This window comes from Tursiops truncatus, chromosome 15, assembly GCF_011762595.2.
Source record: "Tursiops truncatus isolate mTurTru1 chromosome 15, mTurTru1.mat.Y, whole genome shotgun sequence".
Classification (NCBI taxonomy): Eukaryota; Metazoa; Chordata; class Mammalia; order Artiodactyla; family Delphinidae; genus Tursiops; species Tursiops truncatus.
The window spans coordinates 64,212,695-64,231,132 of NC_047048.1; the positions used below are offsets into that span (position 1 = coordinate 64,212,695).

The window sequence follows — 18,438 nt, forward strand, 5'->3', positions numbered from 1 at the left end:
TCTCTGGCTTCAGAATTTTCCAAGGATCTGAAGTGAAAGTGGGAAGGGAGAAGGCAAATTACCCCAGGGCTGCAGGTGGCCAACAACTGCAACCATAATACATGCTTAATTTTATATCCCAGGACAATATAAATGCATTCAGGGGAAAAGACATTGAGGGCACCGTAGATACCCATTTCTCAGGGGAACTGGTTTCAGAGGATGGGCACGCCCAAATTGTTTGGGATGCACAAATTAATGAAACCCCCATCCATCACCCCCAGAGGAGCTGCTCAAGTGACTGATGCTGGTTTCTTTGTATACTGTCATTAGGCTTCAGTCTGAGAAGAGGCATAAATAGTGATTCTTACCACTTAAAAATGGAGAAAGTAAAGAAGAAAAATTATTTTAAGATGAAAGTAAGAAAGAAGATCACAATTTATTTATAAATTCAAGGGTCAGGTTGAGATATGATGGGCTTGATCAGCACAGCAGCACTCCCCTGGAGTAAGCATTTAGTATTTATTTTATATTTCTCCTACCACGTCCTTCCTTACCGTTTTTGCTCCTCACCGTTAACAGTGTGCAGTAATATTTCAGACTGGCTTTTGGATTGAGAGGGCAGTGCCATTTAGCTCCAGTTATGCAAGAGCCACTGACCACACACCAATTCAAAACTACTACAGTGGTTTTAGATCATTTTGGCAGTTTCTCATGAGCTCTAAAGGGCATCATTATAATCTAAAACCAAGTAAATCTTGTTTAGATTAAACAGTCTAGAAAGAAAATGTGCTCCATCCGTATCTTGGTTGTCTATCTGGTGACTATAAAATAGTTTTAATGTGAATAAAGTCACTTAATTATCAATTTGCAGGTATCAGTGTTATACATCTCACATGGAAACAGAATTTTTGTCCCTTGAGAGGATTTGCTTTAACTGTTTTTGTGTGTGTGACCTAGTTTTCAACATTTAAAGGATTTTATGTAAGGAATATAGCCTTAGAAAAATTAGCTTAAAAAAAAAGACATTTAAAGAGCCATATACTCATGAATAAAATACAATAAATTTTATATTGCTTATAAACAAAATAATAAATAATAACTACTACTTACTGAGGCCTTACTATGAGCAGGCCTTGTATTAAACACCACACACATGCATCATTTTTTTTTTAATTCTGAAAACAAGCCTCTGAGGAAGTACTGTAAAGTTTTCAATTTACTATCATACACTTGGGCATTATGTTTGTGTTACTTAATTAAGCTATAATCTGGGTCTCTCAAATGTTCTAATCAAGAATGCCAGTCTGGGGACTTCCCTGGTGGTCCAGGGGTTAAGACTCCGTGCTCCTGATGCAGGGGGCCTGGGTTTGATCCTTGGTCAGGGAACTAGATGCCCCATGCCACAACTAAAAAAGATTCCACATGCTGCAATGAAGATCCTGCGTGCCGAAACTAAGACCCAGCGTGGCCAAGTAAATAAATAAATATTAAAAAAAAAAAAAAAGAATGCCAGTCTGGGGTGCTCTGCTAATATGATAATGAATGCACAGTCCATGAGTATCCAGCTAGTGTTTTAATCAGGTAGCTCATTCTCCACAGGTGGCTACTATAGGGCTTCTGTTAGGCATATCTCCATCAATGACCAATGCTCAACATCACTAATTATTAGAGAAATGCAAATCAAAACTACAAACTTACATGGGTCAGAATGGCCATCATCAAAATATCTACAAACAGGGTTTCCCTGGTGGCACAGTGGTTAAGAATCTGCCTGCCAATGCAGGGAACAAGGGTTCGAGCCCTAGTCCAGGAAAATCCCACATGCCGCGGAGCAACTAAGCCCGTGTGCCACACCTACTGAGCCTGCGCTCTGGAGCCTGTGAGCCACAACTACTGAGTCCATGCACCTAGAGGCCATGCTATGCAACAACAGAAGCCACCGCAATGAGAAGCCCACGCACCGCAACGAAGAGTAGCCTCCGCTCACCTCAACTAGGGAAAGCCCATGCACAGCAACAAAGACCCAATGCAGCCAAAAATAAAATAAAAGAAACAAAAAACAAAAAAAACCCCACAATTCACTTAAAAAAATCTACAAACAATAAATGCTGGAGAGGGTGTGGAGAAAAGGGAACTCTCTTGCACTGTTGGTGGGAATGTAAATTGGTACAGCCACTATGGAGAACAGTATGGAGGTTCCTTAAAAAACTAAAAATAGAACTACCATATGACCCAACAACCCCACTACTGGGCATATACCCAGAGAAAACCATAATTCAAAAAGACACATGCACCCCAATGTTCACTGCAGCACTATTTACAATAGCCAGGACATGGAAGTAACCTAAATGTCCATCAACAGAGGAATGGATAAAGATGTGGTACATATATCCAATAGTATATTACTCAGCCATAAAAAGGAATGAAAGTGGGTCTTATGTAGAGGCGTGGATGGACCTAGAGACTGTCATACAGAGTGAAGTAAGTCAGAAAGAGAAAAACAAATATCGTATATTAATGTATGTATGTGGGATCTAGAAAAATGGTATAGATAATCTTATTTGCAAAGCAGCAAGAGACACAGATGTACATAACAAGTGTATGGATACCAAAGGGGAAAGGGGGGTGGGTAGGATGAATTGGGAGATTGGGATTGACATATATAAACTACTGATACTATGTATAAAATAGATAACTAATGAGAATCTACTGTATAGCTCAGGGAACTCTACTCAATGCTCTACTGTGACCTAAATGGGAAGGAAATCCAAAAAAGAGGAGATATATGTATACACATAGCTGATTCACTTTGCTGTACAGTAGAAACTAACAAAACACTGTAAAGCAACTATACTCCAATAAAAATTAATTAAAAAAAATAAAATTGCATTAAAAAAAAACTTAGGAATAAACCTCACCAAGGAGGTGAAAGACTTACATGCTGAGAACTACAAAACATTCATAAAGGAAACTGAAGATGATTCAAAGAAATGAAAAGATATCCCATGCTCTTGTTTTTTTTTTTTTTTCCATGCTCTTGGATTGGAAGATTTAATATGGTTAAAATGACATGGTACCCAAAGCAAATATTACATCTATAGATGTAATATGATCCCTATCAAATAACCCATGAATTTTCCACAGAACTAGAACAAATAATCCTAAAATTTATATGGAACCATAAAAGACCCAGAATTGTCACAGCAATCCTGAGGAAAAAGAACAAAGCAGGAGGCATAACCCTCCCAGACTTCAGACAATACTACAAAGCTACAGTAATCAAAACAGCATGGTACTGGCACAAAAACAGACATATGGATCAATGGAACAGAACAGAGAGCCCAGAAGTAAACCCACACACCTATGATCAACTAATCTTCAACAAAGGAGGTAAGAATATACAATGGGGAAAAGACAGTCTCTTCAGCCAGTGGTATTGGGAAAGCTGGACAGCCGCATGCAAACCAATGAAGTTAGAACACACCCTCACAGCATACACAGAAAAACCCCTCAAAATGGCTTAAACACTTAAATTTAGGACATGACACCATAAAGCTCCTAGAGGAGAACATAAGCAAAACATTCTCTGACATAAATCATACCAATGTTTTTTAAGGTCAGTCTCCCAAGGCAACAGAAATAAAAGCAAAAATAAACAAAGGGGACTTAATTAAACTTATAAGCTTTTGCACAGCAAGGGAAACATAAACAAAAAGACAATGTATGGGGAATTCCCTGGCAGTCCAGTGGTTAGGACTCTGCGCTTCCACTGCAGGGGGCACGGGTTCGATCCCTGGTTGGGGAACTAAGACCCTGCAAGCCACGCAGCGCAGCCAAAAAAAAAAAAAAAAAGTCTACAAATAAAAATGCTGGAGGGGGTATGAAGAAAAGGGAACCCTCCTACACTGCTTGTGGGACTGTAAACTGCTGCAGCCACTATGGAAAACAGTATGGCAGTTCCACAAAAAACTAAAAATAGAGTTGCCATATGATCCAGCAATCCCACCCCTGGGCACATATCCAGACAAAACTATAATTTGAAAAGATACATGCACTCATATGTTCATTTACAATAGCCAAGACATGGAAACAACCTAAATATCCATCGACAGATGAATGGATAAAGAAGATGTGGTATATAGACACAATGGATTATTACTCAGCCACAAAAAAGAATGAAATAATGCCATTTGCAGCAACATGGATGGACCTACAGATTATCATACTAGCAAAGTAAGTCAGAAAGAGAAAGACAAATACCATATGATATCACTTATATGTGGAATCTAAAATATGACAGAAATGAACATATCTACAAAACAGAAACAGACTCACAGATGTATAGAACAGATTTGTGGTTGCCAAGTGGGGGTGGGGGAGGGAAGGATCGGGAGTAGAATTAGCAGATGCCAAACTATTATATGTAGGATGGATAAATAACAAAGTCAGATGCAAACTACTGTATGTAGGATGGATAAATAACAAAGTCCTACTGTGTAGCACAGGGAAATATATTCAATATCCTATGATAAACCATAATGGAAAAAAATATGAAAAAGAATATACATATGTATTAAAAATAAAAAAGATTGATTAACATATTTGAGACACTACCCGCAACAGCATGATAGTCATGAGAGATCCAGTGAGGTCTGTGGGGCTTTACTATTACGAATGATGCCCAGGCCTGAACTCTGACGCATGTTGTTTGCTTGATCTTGGCTTTAAGTTTAACAGAATCCTGCTCTGGAATCTTGGCATCTACTTTGAGTGAACCTTTTATGTGAGGAGGTGGTTGGTCAGGTGGCATAGGATGCATAAACTGTGTGTTTTTTTAAATAGTAATTATTTTATTCCTAATTATGAATTTGTTTATAGAACCAGAACTCTTCTTCCCAAGGTGGTGTTCTTTGGTGTGTCCAAGTCTAGGTCGTAGCATCTAGCCACAGCTCCAGGCACTGGAACTTGTCTTATCTGAACACAGACTTGCGAGACTGTATCCTCCTCAATAACTTTGTCCCTTTTTTGGTGCCGGAATTCCTCAGTCTATTATCACTGGATACTCTCCCTGCTCTGTGCCATCACCACTGGACAGGATCTTAAGAATGGTTTTTTGTTTGCCTGCTAATAAATATCTAGTTAATAAATGTATATAGAACAGAACTGGACCTGAAACCTTTATGTTGTAGAGAGAGTAGCTAACCTTCAGTTACCTCAAGCTTTATCATCAAACTTAACAAATTCTGTCTTGAACTTCACTGCTCCTTGTATCCCAAACACTCGCTAGCAGTTACTTTGTTTCTCACAGAACACACAGTTTCCCAGCTAACCTGATGCCTGGTTTTGCAAGGACAGAAAAACCACCCAGGACAGGTGAGCAACATGTATAACAAAAATAGGTAGGTTTTTTTTTTGTATTTTGTCAGGTTTACTTCCTAATGTACTTCTTCTCATTGCCTTGAAAAGGCTCAGGGATAATTTATCTATGTAAAAAGAACTGAGTTTGGCCTGTGTAACCTTAGATGGGATCAGATTCTAGGACATTATTATTCAAGAATTTTTTGTTAAGATCTTAAAAGTTCAGATCCCAGTAGACACCATAATTATCATGGATATTTGGGTAATTAAAAAAAAATGTCTTTGACCCAGTCAATTTTCTCTAAGAATTTACCCTAAGGATGTGGACCAAAGATCAACCTACAATGATGTTCCTTGCAAAGCTGTGTATAATTGGAAACAAGCTAAAAGTCCCACACTGTGAAATTAAATAAATTACAGTACTTATATACACATGTACACATATATATACATTAAGTGATAGAAAGTGAGACAAGGAAAAGGAGACAGATGAGACAAGGAAAAGAGATGGGCTGAAAAGGCATTTTTACAACTTATCAACATATGAATACTGAACATTTGATTCTTCTTTCTTTCAAAAAAATTACTAGTGCCTGAAGTCTTAGCATGATGGTAGTAACAAGGTGGCGACCTTGCTTTTGCTGATGGTGGCAGAATACCTATACACTTATTAATGAACAGGACATTTCCTTAATGTTCTCCACAGGCAAATCACTGACAGCTATCTTACTTTCCCTGTCATTCAGATTTAGTTTTGAATTTTATTGTCTTTTATGAGTTTTTATTAATGTGTATAAGTATACTAGAAAACTTCTAAAACACAGTTAACATGCGATAAATTAATGGTTTCAATACACAACTTCTGTGGAGGGAGGTACCTGACCCATATTTATCTCAAAGTCATTTGCTTCTTTCCAACACATATGCATTATCCACCCCACCTACACAATTAACTCCAGGACATCCACTGTATTATATACAATGTAACCAACAGTGTACTACATATAGAATCTTAAATTGGGCAACTTACCACAATCTGTCATTTCAAAATCACCATTTAGGTTTTTATTGTATGTCACAACTTCTCTTGGAATACTTTTCAACAGTACACTTCTGTAAACCTATATAGATCAGAGGGGACAAAAAGGACTGCTGAGTCACAAAGAGGCACAGGTTAAGCAAAACCAAAATAAGAACAAGATATCAAGCCAATTAAAAAGTATTTGTCTGTACGGGTGATAATCAAGGGCAAGATGTTAGTAGCCCTTGGTAAATGCAGATTACGGCAAACATCTTAGAAGAGGGGATACTGAAGCAGAGCTTACCACCTGAAATATAACCACTGCAGAAGGTTACAAAATAGAAGAATTAAGTAAGGAGCAACTAAACACTGATGAGAAGATTTTGCCAAATAAAAGCAACTTAAAAGATATGAACCTATTCCTTCTTCTTTTTAATTTCTTACATGAGACTCATTTGATCTCACTGGGGCTTGTTTTCCTGCTCCCATCCCACACCCATCTCCTTTCACATGGCCACATGAAAATCTGTTCCCCTCCCTGCCCCTAAACTGTTTTTAACCTCCAAGGTAGCTGAAAGGAATGATCCATTCCCCCTCATCCTATGGATATCGGTATTGAGAGAATATTTAGGAAGCTGTGGCTTAAACCATTTTTGACCCACATTAACTTAATGATCTTAAGGGATACTCTGAACCTCTCTAAGCTCTGTTCCTAAGGGATTTTTCTGAAGAGGCCTGGAAACCAGGCCTCTTCCACCCTGTCACAGGGTGTAAGAAATGCCTATACTTGGCTCTTCTAATATCTCTATATTGCTAGCAGTGTATCTGGGGCTTAAGTAAAGAAGTGAAACTATCTGTGGGGCTCTGATAGAAGGGGGTATGGCTACTGGTACTGGGGCCAGGGATATCTGAGCTACCACATCTCTCTTTTTGTCTAAGGTGGCAGATCACTGGGCCAGAGAAGAGGCCATTATGCTCCTTTAGAGCAGAGCAATCAGGTTCTTGAATGACCAAGGCCTTAAGGTAACCTAATCCTGTGTTCTTCAGCTACAATAATAACAATAATATAGAGCTAACAGTTATTAAATGCTTACTATGTGCCAGGTCACGCCAACATTTTATATTTCCATGACTGAAAGACTGTACAGAATTCTCACCAGGGCTATTATATCAGAAATGCCTGATATCTATTCAAAGATGCAAACATTAAGATTCTTATCAGATGGAAAAAGAAGCTAGACTTAATTTAATATATCCTCAAATTTCACTGGATTTAAACATCATCAGAGAATCAAGTCTTATATGATTAAAGAATATTATTATTATAAATATTTTTCATTAGTGAAAAATGTCCCTACTCAAATAAATGAACAAATGGAATAAGAGAACGTGTGAGAAGTATATGCATATATAATATATAGGGACTTCCTTGGCGGTGCAGTGGTTAAGAATCCGCCTGCCAATGCAGGGGAAACGGGTTCAATCCTTGGTCCGGGAAGATCCCACATGCGGTGGAGCACCTAAGCCCGTGCGCCACAACTACTAAGCCTGCGCGCTAGAGCCTGTGAGCCAACTATTGAGCCTGTGTGCCACAACTACTGAAGCCCGTGTGCCTAGAGCCTGTGCTCCGCAACAAGAGAAGCCACTGCAACGAGAAGCCTGCACACCGCAACGAAGAGTAGCCGCCACTTGCCGCAACTAGACAAAGCCCATGTGTAGCAATGATGACCTAATGCAGCCATAAATAAATAAATAAATAAATAAATAATATAGATTAGTCAGAAACAGCAAGATTTTTGGCTTCCACTGAAACTGTTTTTTAATTAAAACTGTCTCGAGTTTAATGGTGTCCATTAAACCAAAAAATCTATAGTAAAACTAGAAAAGAAGTTTACCTTTTACATGACTTGTCAGCAGAGAAATAGTACAAATCTATTTTGGGACAGGAGGAAAAATAATGTAACTCACATGACTATTAGCTTGAGGCTGATTCCTATAACTTTTCATTATTTCTTGAAAAGTTCTTTCTTCTTTTGTTACCTAAGGAAAATAAGAACTGCATTTATCAACTGCTTTTAAAAGAAAAATGGCTCTGAACAAAAACTTCAATTACAGGTTAGCATTGAGAGGAGTCTTGCAGAAAGCCATTAACCCCAGGCCACTCAATAACTAAAATCCACTACCATTCATGACTTTTACTACCTTAAAAGTTCAGGTTTGGGGACATCCCTGGTGGCGCAGTGGTTAAGAATCCACCCGCCAATGCAGGGGACATGGGTTCGAGCCCTGGTCCGGGAAGATCCCACATGCCGCGGAGCAACTAAGCCCATGCACCACAACTACTGAGCCTGCACTCTAAAGCCCGTGAGCCACAACTACTGAGCCCATGTGCCACAACTACTGAAGCCCATGTGCCTAGAGCCCATGCTCTGCAACAAGAGAAGCCACTGCAGTGAGAAGCCCGAGCACCGCAACGAATAGTAGCCCCCGCTCACCGCAACTACAGAAAGCCCACATGCAGCAACGAAGACCCACTGCAGCACAAATAAATGAAAAGTAAAAAAAAAAAAAAAAAAAAAAAAAAGTTCAGGCTTTGTGGCCTGTGGAGACTCAGCTAATAGTTTCATTAATCAAAAGCACTAAGATTGCTATGATATAACTACCAAAAATGCATTTCTTTATAAAAAAGAATGATATAAGAAAACTCAGATCTGCTGAATCCCTTGCAGTCTCCAGTTGTATTAGTTTTTAAGTACTTATTTAAAATTAACCACATACTAAAGGATAGAAAATGTCTTGTGATTCACAATAAGACAGAGGGTATTACAGGATTAGGCTTTTAATAGTTCAGAACAGACTATAGGGTTTTAACACTTAGAAAAGTCACAGTGGTGGCCAAAAGAAAGAAAATAAATTAGTGATCCATAAAGGAATCCCTTCTAGTCTATTTATTATCACAGAGTTCACTTAAATTACTCTTTTCTTCTCCTTCACTGTCCATTAGCACTAAACCTGTTCTCCATAATGATGTTCTCCACAGAAATGGCAAAGCCTGAGCTATGGTAGTTTTCAAAAAAACACAAATGATTATTTAAGACGGTAGACAGCAGAAGCGAGAAGAACTACAATCCTGCAGCCTGCAGAATGGAAACCGCAATCACAAGAAGTCAGACAAAGTGAAACGGCAGAGGAATATGTCCCAGATAAAGGAACAAGATAAAACCCCAGAAGAACAGCTATAAGTGAAGTGGAGACAGGCAACCTTCTGGAAAAAGAACTCAGAAAAATGATAGTGAAGATGATCCACGATCTCAGAAAAAGAACAGAGGCAAGGATAGAGAAGATGCAAGAAATGTTTAACAAAGACCTAGAAGAATTAAAGAACAAAGAAACAGAGATGAACAATACAATATCTGAAATGAAAAATACACTAGAAGGAATCAATAGCAGAATAACTGAGGTGGAAGATTGGATAAGTGACCTGGAAGACAGAATGGTATAAATCACTGCCGTGGAACAGAATAAAGAAAAAAGAATGAAAAGAAATGAAGACAGTCAAAGAGACCTCTGGGAAAACATTAAATGCATCAACATTCACATTATAGGGGTCCCAGAAGGAGAAGAGAGAGACAGAAAGGACCTGAGAAAATCTTTGAAGAGAAAACAGCTGAAAACCTCCCTAACATGGGAAAGGAAACAGTCACCCAAGTCCAGGAAGGGCAGAGAGTCCTAGGCAGGATAAACACAAGGAAGAACACACCGAGACACAGAGTAATCAAACTGACAAAAATTAAAGAAAAAATACTAAAAGCAACAAGAGAAAAATGATACAAGGGAACTTGCATAAGGTTATCATACAAGGGAACTTGCATAAGGTTATCAGCTGACTTCTCAGCAGAAACTCTGCAGGCCAGAAGGGAGTGGCATGATGTATTTAAAGTGATGAAATGGAAGAAACTACAACCAAGAATACTCTAACCAGCAAGGCTCTTATTCAGATTTGATGGAGAAATCAAAAGGTTTACAGATAAGCAAAAGCTAAGAGAATTCAGCACCACCAGACCAGCTTTGCAACAAATGCTGAAGGAACTTCTCTAAGCAGAAAAGAAAAGGCTACAACTAGAAACAAGAAACTTACGAATGGAAAAGCTCACCAGTAAAGGCAAACATACAGTAAAGGTAGGAAATCATCCACATGCTAATATGATATCAAAACCAGCAATTACAAGAAGGGGAGAACACAAATGCAGGATATTGGAAATGCATTTGAAATTAAGAGGCCAGCAATTTAAAACAATCTTGTTTATATATAGATTGCTATATCAAATCCTCATGGTAACCGCAAATTGAAAATCTACGATACACATACAAAAAAGAAAAAGGAATTGAAACACAACACTAAAGTTAGTCATCAAATCACAAGAGAAGAGAATAAAAGAGGTAGGGAACAAGAAAAAATGTTTCGTAACTCTATGTCTCTTGATTTTTTGTATTTTCCATCTCTATGTGATATGCTGTTTTTTCGTTTCCTCAGCTCTACATTCTAATCCATTGAGTCTTTTGGCTTGGAATTTGTTTCCATTACAAGTTTCATTCAGTTCTTTTTGACATCTTTCAGGTCCTTTTTAAAGTGACTTGGCCTTTGTTCATAAAAAGAATTTTCCTTTATACATTGAATCATTTAAAACATATAATTGCATAATTTGAGATCAATAATTCCATTACCTGAAATTTTTGAATATCTAACCTGCTCTAAATTTTATCTGTTGACATACTCACATTGGCTTATTTCCTTGATTGTTTTATAATTTTGGATTTTTTAGTTCTGTTTTAATAAGGATTTAATTTGTGTGAATACTGAATGGCTTCAGGGTTGAGTGTTTCATACCTCAAAGTAGTTTGCTTCTGCTGGGAACCCCAGTGATATTATTAGCTCTGGGACAACTTTTGGTTTTGTTGTTGCTGTTATTGTTACTGTTTTGACTTTGCAGATTCTTTTTCTTTGGCCATGCCATGTGTCTTGTGGGATCTTGGTTCCCTGACCAGGGATTGAATCTGCGCCCTCGGCAGTGAAAGCACAGAGTCCTAATAACCCTAGAGATTCTTGGAATGGTAAAATAAATGAGGTATGCAAATTGGTGTGGTTTTAAAAGAGGAAAGAGTGATACCAATATAAAGGATTATTAGTATGGATGCCAATGTAGAATGTGACTATAAAAGGGGAGTAACTATGTGGTCTTTTTCGTGCTGTATGTTATCTAGTTGTTGTGGAATAAATGTATAAAAACTGTAACCACAGAAGGAAATATTTGTAACTCTCTGTAAGTTATAAACCCAATGCTGCTTTTTAGGGTTCTGGTATCCTTAAGAGAAATAATAAAAATAGTAACAGCTTAAAAAAAGATTAGTTAATAACATTTATTAATACCTATTTTGTATAGAGATTTTAAAGATGTAATGTGAGAAGGAAGTCACAAAGGAGTTTGAGAACATGTCCTCTGCCTCAAAAAGCTGAAAAATTAGGTTGTAACATCTACATCTGCTAGGACTGGTAGTGTGGCCAATATGATCAAGACCAAAGGTACAGATGATTGTTTCAGACCTATTAGAATTTTTAAAGACAAGTAAGATATGCCATTTTATGACTTAAAACATATTGTAGCAACTAGAAAGTAAAATGCTCTTCTGAGGCAACAGAATAAATCACTGGAAAGCAATAAAGTATAGAAGCTATTTTATACCAGATTCTGAATCAGGAGAACATAGGTTGTCACTTACTGTGTAACTTTGGCCAAGTTACTTTCACCTCTGGGCCTCAGTTACTCGCCTAAAATGTAACGATCATTTTACTTTAAAGTACAAGATTAGAGGTGTCACGGGGTGATGGTGGAAATGGTTCTCCATTAATAGTGTGGAGAACCATTTTACCAAAAATGGTCTCTAAGATCTTTTCCAATTTTTTTTTACAACCAGTGTATTCCTATGAAGCAAGAAGGCTGATTACTATGAAAGTAAATGAAAGACTTCCCTGGTGGCACAGTGGTTAAGAATCTGCCTCTCCCAATGCAGGGAACACGGGTTTGATCCCTGGTCCGGGAAGATCCCACATACCATGGAGCAATTAAGCCCGTGAGCCACAACTACTGAGCCCGCGTGCTGCAACTACTGAAGCCTGCAGGCCTAGAGCCTGTGCTCTGCAACAAGAGAAGCCACTGCAATGAGAAGCCCACGCACCACAAGGAAGAGTAGCCCCCGCTCTCTGCAACTAGAGAAAGCCCGCACACAGCAACGAAGACCCAACACAGCCAAAAATAAGAAATAAATAAAATAAATAAATTTATAAAATAAAAAAAAGAAAGTAATGAAGAGTCCATAGAAATAGATACAGTAGCTGGAATTTACCACTGTTGGCTTGTAGCACTTAAGGCAAACTAACAATCAAGTGCAACAGATTTTCACCTCAGGCCTCAAATACAGGTAACTACGGCAAAGAGCTTCCCCCAACTTATACGTTACCTTTGCCATGATGTAGAAGGCACAAAGGAGGAGCTGATCCAAATGTCTGTCTTTCATCAGATCAGGGCAGTGAACTAAAGTGAATTCAAAACATGTCCATATCTTCCTTCTTAACTCATTTGAAACATCCAGTTTTAAACATAAATCACGTAAGCGTACACTTGCCAAATGATAGACCTAAGATGAAAGATAGCACATTGATGCAAAAAATCAAGTAAATAATTTCTCAAATTTATGTCTTACCATGAACATGGGCTTTTAGGCCAACATTAATAAACACCTAAGGCTGCTGATGCATTAAATTACATAAAATTTTTATTTTATAGTACTAGTTCACTGCTCTGGCAAAAGAAAATATATTAAAACAAAATTTTCTTTGGAAAACTACCTTAAACATTTTTTTGGTAAAGATGTTATATGCTATTATTCTATGCTGTCAACTATGTAAAGTGAGAAATACTAAAATTAAATGGTTTGATTTACCAGCATCATGATCATTATGAATACATAATTTTTCAAGTATTCAGAAGTCTCTCTCTTTTTTTGGTTCAGGTAAAATGACTAGAAAGCCTAAAATGTCACATAATACACTCAAATGTTTGACTCCAAAATAAGTCAGAAAGCAAAATCATTTAAAAATTTCCCCAATAGTCTACATTGTTTTTATGAGCACATGAAAGGAATGTTAAGCAAACGAGATACCAGATTTTGTTGTTGTTTATTGAGGTATAACTGACATACAACATTAGTTTCAGGTGTACAACATGATTCAACATTTGTATATGTTGTGAAAAGATCACCACAATACGTCTAGTTAATATCCACACAGTTAACACAATTTTTTTTTCTTGTGATGAGAACTTTTAAGATCTAGTCTCTTAGCAACTGTAATATGGAATAAGCATTACTAACTATAGTCACCACGCTATACATTATATCCCCATGATTTATTTATTTTATAACTTGAAGTCTGTACCTTTTGACTCCCTTCATCCATTTCACCCACCCCCTCGCCCCCGGCAACCACTAACCTGTTCTCTGTATTTATGAGCTTGTTTTTGATTTTTAGATTCCACAAATAAATATCATATAGTATTGTCCTTCTCAGTCAAGTTGTTGTTTTTAAGTATGTCAGAGTAAATTCAGTTCAATACCTTCAACCTTTCATATATAGAGTCTTTATATGAACTGATACTAATGCAAATGCCCCAAAGGTCCTAAAAGATTCTAAAATGATTTCTGATCATCCAAAAAGCATTATGTTTTATTATCTTAAGAACTGGTAATCCTACTGTGATATTCCTAAACTAGACTATTCTGTTTGAACTAAGTCTTTAAATCTAAATGTTCAGGGTAAAAAAAATGAAAAAGAGTAAGGCATTCTTTATAGCAAAGTATCTTTTGAGAGGGAAAAAAAATCCACAAATTAAAGCTGAAAAATGAACTTTAGCCGTCCAATACACTAATCTGATAGAAAGAGAGATAAGGGTTGACTCCAAAGCCACCAGTGATTCATTTTATAACAAACTCATTTTCTGCATCCAACCCTTTGTTTCTGGTCTTGCTGGCTAAGAGATAAACGGGAACCACTGGGGTCAGAGCAGTGGGAAAGATGCTGGAACTTTACATTTGTGATAGAAGATAACAGATACAGTCCTAGGTAGAAGGATTAAGAATGTCATTAAGTAATATTTGTGGGGCTTCCCTGGTGGCGCAGTGGTTGGGAGTCTGCCTGCCAATGCAGGGGACACGGGTTTGGGCCCTGGTCCAGTAGGATCCCGCGTGCTGCGGAGCAGCAAAGCCTATGTGCCCAACTGCTGAGCCTGCACTCTGGAGCCCACGAGCCACAACTGTTGAGCTCATGTTCTACAGCAGGACAGGCCACTGCAATGAGAGGCCCACGCATTGTGGCGAGGAGTGGCCCCCACTCGCTGCAACTGGAGAAAAGCCCGTGTGCAACAATGAGGGCCCAATGCAGCCAAAAATAAATAAATAAATTTTTTTTAAAAGTAATACTTGTTAAGTATCTTTTACAAAGCTAATCCAATGCCTTAAAGGTACACATACTCTGGAAGGCTTCTAACAAAAAATTCACAGTAAATTCTACTCAGGCATAGGATATCAGCATCACACTGAGTTCAGCATGGATAACATCTGCAATTTACTCAAGAAATGGTTATTTTGAACTCATTATAGATATGGACGCTTCAATTTCCTTTTAGGGTAAAATTTTTCTAGCTTCTAAGTAGGCTATAATTAAAAGGAAAAGGACAAGCTAGATTCTGAAATAAATTCAGAACTAAAAATTCATAAATAAAGCCTTATTTTTGTCAATCTTAGATTCATTATCAAAGGCAGCAATTTGTCATTTTGAAAATTAAAAATAGGGAATGAATGGGGAAAATACTACAGTTGGAGCTCTGTTTTTAAAACAGGCCTTAGGCACAAGATGTAGGCAGGAGTGGAGACGGTGGGACAGAGTAGAGAAAGCAGTGGGAGGTGGAAAAAAGGGCAAGTGTCTCAAGAATTATTCTAAGAAAGACTAGATAGAGGAAATAAACTTAAATTTGCATGAAGAGATAATTTGAAAAAACAAACATGAATTTCTTAAAAATTTTAAGCCTTAAACCCTAATCATAATGCTAAAAAGAAACAAAAAACAGTGCCTTTTTTTTCATTTACAATTTTTCAGAATGGGCTAAATAGCCACTAGTTACAGGGTAGACTGGAGAGGTATCTTCCAATTCTGGAATTTATTTTAGAGAAGCGGCATGTTTGGTCACAAATATCTGACTAACATGTCTATGTTATCAGAAGCTTTATGGTGCTTATAAAAGCTAGGCAGGATAAGCTGAAATTATTTCTATGTTAAATCTTTGCATTAATACTAAAATAATCTAGGCATTATAATGAGAACTGGTCAATTCGTAAAAGGTAAAAAACTAGATTTATGATAAAAATTATGTAGACTCCCAGCAGTATCTCACCAATCTTAATAATGAATCCTCAGTAATGTAAACTTATCCATAAGATGCAATGTACCTGTCCCACAATAAACTCCAATCTAAAGCAATATAACACAATGGAGTTCCTGTAAATTCCACAGGATGGCCAATTGCTTAATCAAAGTTATGTAAAACAAGCCGGCAGGAAATGGAATTAAAACTCTATGAGTCTGAGTCCAAACATTAGCTCATCAAGATCATACTGTTCTTTTAGAATGTCAAATATGTTTTTAAAAAAGGCTAAAGGTACATCACCTGATACTAAAGCTAAACAAAGACACTCTAAGAAAACTACAGACCAATATCTATGATATTGATGTGAAAATCCTCCACAAAACCCTAGCAACTGAATGGAACATCATACACTAAAAGGGTTATACACCATGACCAAGTAGGAGTTATTCATGGAATGAAAGTATAGTTTAACATATGAAAATCTATCAGTGTAATACACTACATTAGCAGAATGAAGAGAAAAATGATATAATCATCTCAAAATTTGATGCAGAAAAAAAGCAATTGACAAAATTCAATACCCTTTTGTTACAAACTAGGAATAGATGGAAACTACTTCAACATAATAAATACCATATATGAAAAATCCATAGCTAAGATCATACTCAAAGTAAAACAATGAAAGCTTTTCCTCTAAGATCAGGAACAAGACAAAGATGCCCAATTTCAGTACTTCTATTCAACACCATACTAGAAGTTCTAGCCAGAGCAATTAGGCAAGAAAAAGAAATAAAAGGCATTCAAATTAGAAAAGAAGTAAAACCATCTCTGTTTGCAGATGACATGACTTTATGTGTAGGAAACCCAAGCACCCTGGAGTCCATAAAAAATGTTAGAACTAATAAATGAATACAGCAAAGTTGCAGGATACAAAATCAACACACAAAAATCACTTTTATTCCTAAACCATAAAAAATGCACAATCCAAAAATGAAATTAAGAAAATGATTCCATTTACAATAGCATGAAAAAGAATAAAATACTTGGGAATAAACTTAACCAAGGAGGCAAAAATTTGTACACTGAAAACTGCAAAGCATTGCTCAAAGAAATTAAAGAAAACATGAATAAATGGAAAGACATACTATGTTCATGGACTGGAAGACTTAATATTGTTAAGATGTCAACACTACTGAAAGCAATCTACAGATTCAGTATAATCCATATTAAAACCCTAAAGATTTTTTTTTTTTTGCAGAAATAGAAAAAAATCCATCCTAAAACTCATATGGAATGTCAAGGGACTCTGAATAGTCAAAATAATCTTGAAAAAGAAGAACAAAGTTGGAGGTCTCACATTTTCTGACTTCAAACCTTACTACAAAAGTTACACTAATTAAAACTGTGGTACTGGCAAGAAGAGACCAATGAATAGAATACAGAGCCCAGAAATAAACCCTCACATATACAGTGATGAGTAACTTGACAAGGGTGTCAAGACCATTCAATGGAGAAAGGCAGTCTTGTCAACAAGACTTACTGAGAAAACTGGATATCCACATGCAAAAGAATGAAACTGGGTCCTTACCTTATACCATATATAAAAATTAACTCAAAATGGATCAAAGACCTAAATGTAATTTCTAAAACTATAAAAATCCTACAAGAAAACATAGGGGAAAAGCTTCATGACACTGGCATGTGCAATGATTTCTCGGATATGACACCAAAAAGAACAAGACAACAAAACAAAACATAGATAAATTAGACTTCATCAAATTAAAAACTTCTGTGCGTCAAAAGACACTAATATATAACATAGTGAAAAGGCAACCCATGGAATGGGAGAAGATATTTGCAAATCATGTATCTGATAAGGAATTAACATCTCGACAATATAAAGGACTTTTACAACTCACCAATAAAAAACTCAAAAAATGGGCGAAGGACTTGAATAGACATTTCGCTGAGGAAGGTAAAAGGATTGCCAATAAGCCCATGAAAAGATGCTCAATATCACTAATCATCAGGGAAACGCAAATCAAAACTGCAGTAAGGAGATAGCTTCAAAATGGTGGAGGAGTAAGACGTGGAGATCACCTTCCTCCCCACAAATACATCAAAAATACATCTACATGAGGAACAGCTCCTATGGAACACCTACTGAACACTGGCAGAAGACTTCAGACTTCCCAAAAGGCAAGAAACTCCCCACGTACCTGGGTAGGGCAAAATAAAAAAGAAAAAACAGAGACAAAAGAATAGGGATGGGACCTGCACCTCCGGGAGGGAGCTGTGAAGGAGGAAAAGTTTCCACACGCTAGGAAGCCCCTTCACTGGTGGAGATGGCGGGTGGGAAGCTTTGGAGCCACAGAGGACAGCGCAACAACAGGGGTGCAGAGAGCAAAGCGGAGAGATTCCCACATAGAGGATCGGTGCCGACCAGCACTCACCAGCCTGAGAGGCTTGTCTGCTCACCCGCCGGGGCGGGTGGGGGCTGGGAGCTGAGGCTCGGGCTTCGGAGGTCAGATCCCAGGGAGAGGACTGGAGCTAGCTGCGTGAACACAGACTGAAGGCAGCTAGTCAGCCACAGCTACCTGG

General features: G+C 37.5%; 1 protein-coding gene and 1 long non-coding RNA gene across 8 annotated transcripts in view; one reads left to right on the forward strand and one right to left on the reverse strand.

Annotated features, from left to right (window-relative positions):
* Nucleotides 1–18,438, reverse strand: part of RBL1 (RB transcriptional corepressor like 1) — an 82,172-nt gene that overhangs the window by 14,972 nt on the left and 48,762 nt on the right. For all 6 annotated transcript variants that reach the window (XR_012326284.1, XM_019950758.3, XM_019950757.3 and 3 more), the window contains 3 exons: nt 12,878–13,054; nt 8,330–8,401; nt 6,371–6,461 (listed from right to left, as the gene is read on the reverse strand). Coding sequence is in view for 5 of the 6 variants with exons in the window: in XM_019950758.3 (XP_019806317.2) it covers nt 6,371–6,461; nt 8,330–8,401; nt 12,878–13,054 (340 nt within the window). In the remaining variant the exon portion in view is untranslated. The remainder of the gene's footprint in view (nt 1–6,370; nt 6,462–8,329; nt 8,402–12,877; nt 13,055–18,438) is intronic.
* On the forward strand, nt 10,284–13,055 carry LOC117308282 (uncharacterized). 2 transcript variants are annotated; one of them, XR_012326287.1, is made up of 4 exons: nt 10,284–10,540; nt 10,675–10,801; nt 11,353–11,487; nt 12,335–13,055. It is a non-coding gene; the product is annotated as an uncharacterized lncRNA (long non-coding RNA). The 2 variants fall into 2 exon arrangements; XR_012326288.1 differs by lacking the exon at nt 10,675–10,801 and having other exon boundaries at nt 10,290–10,540.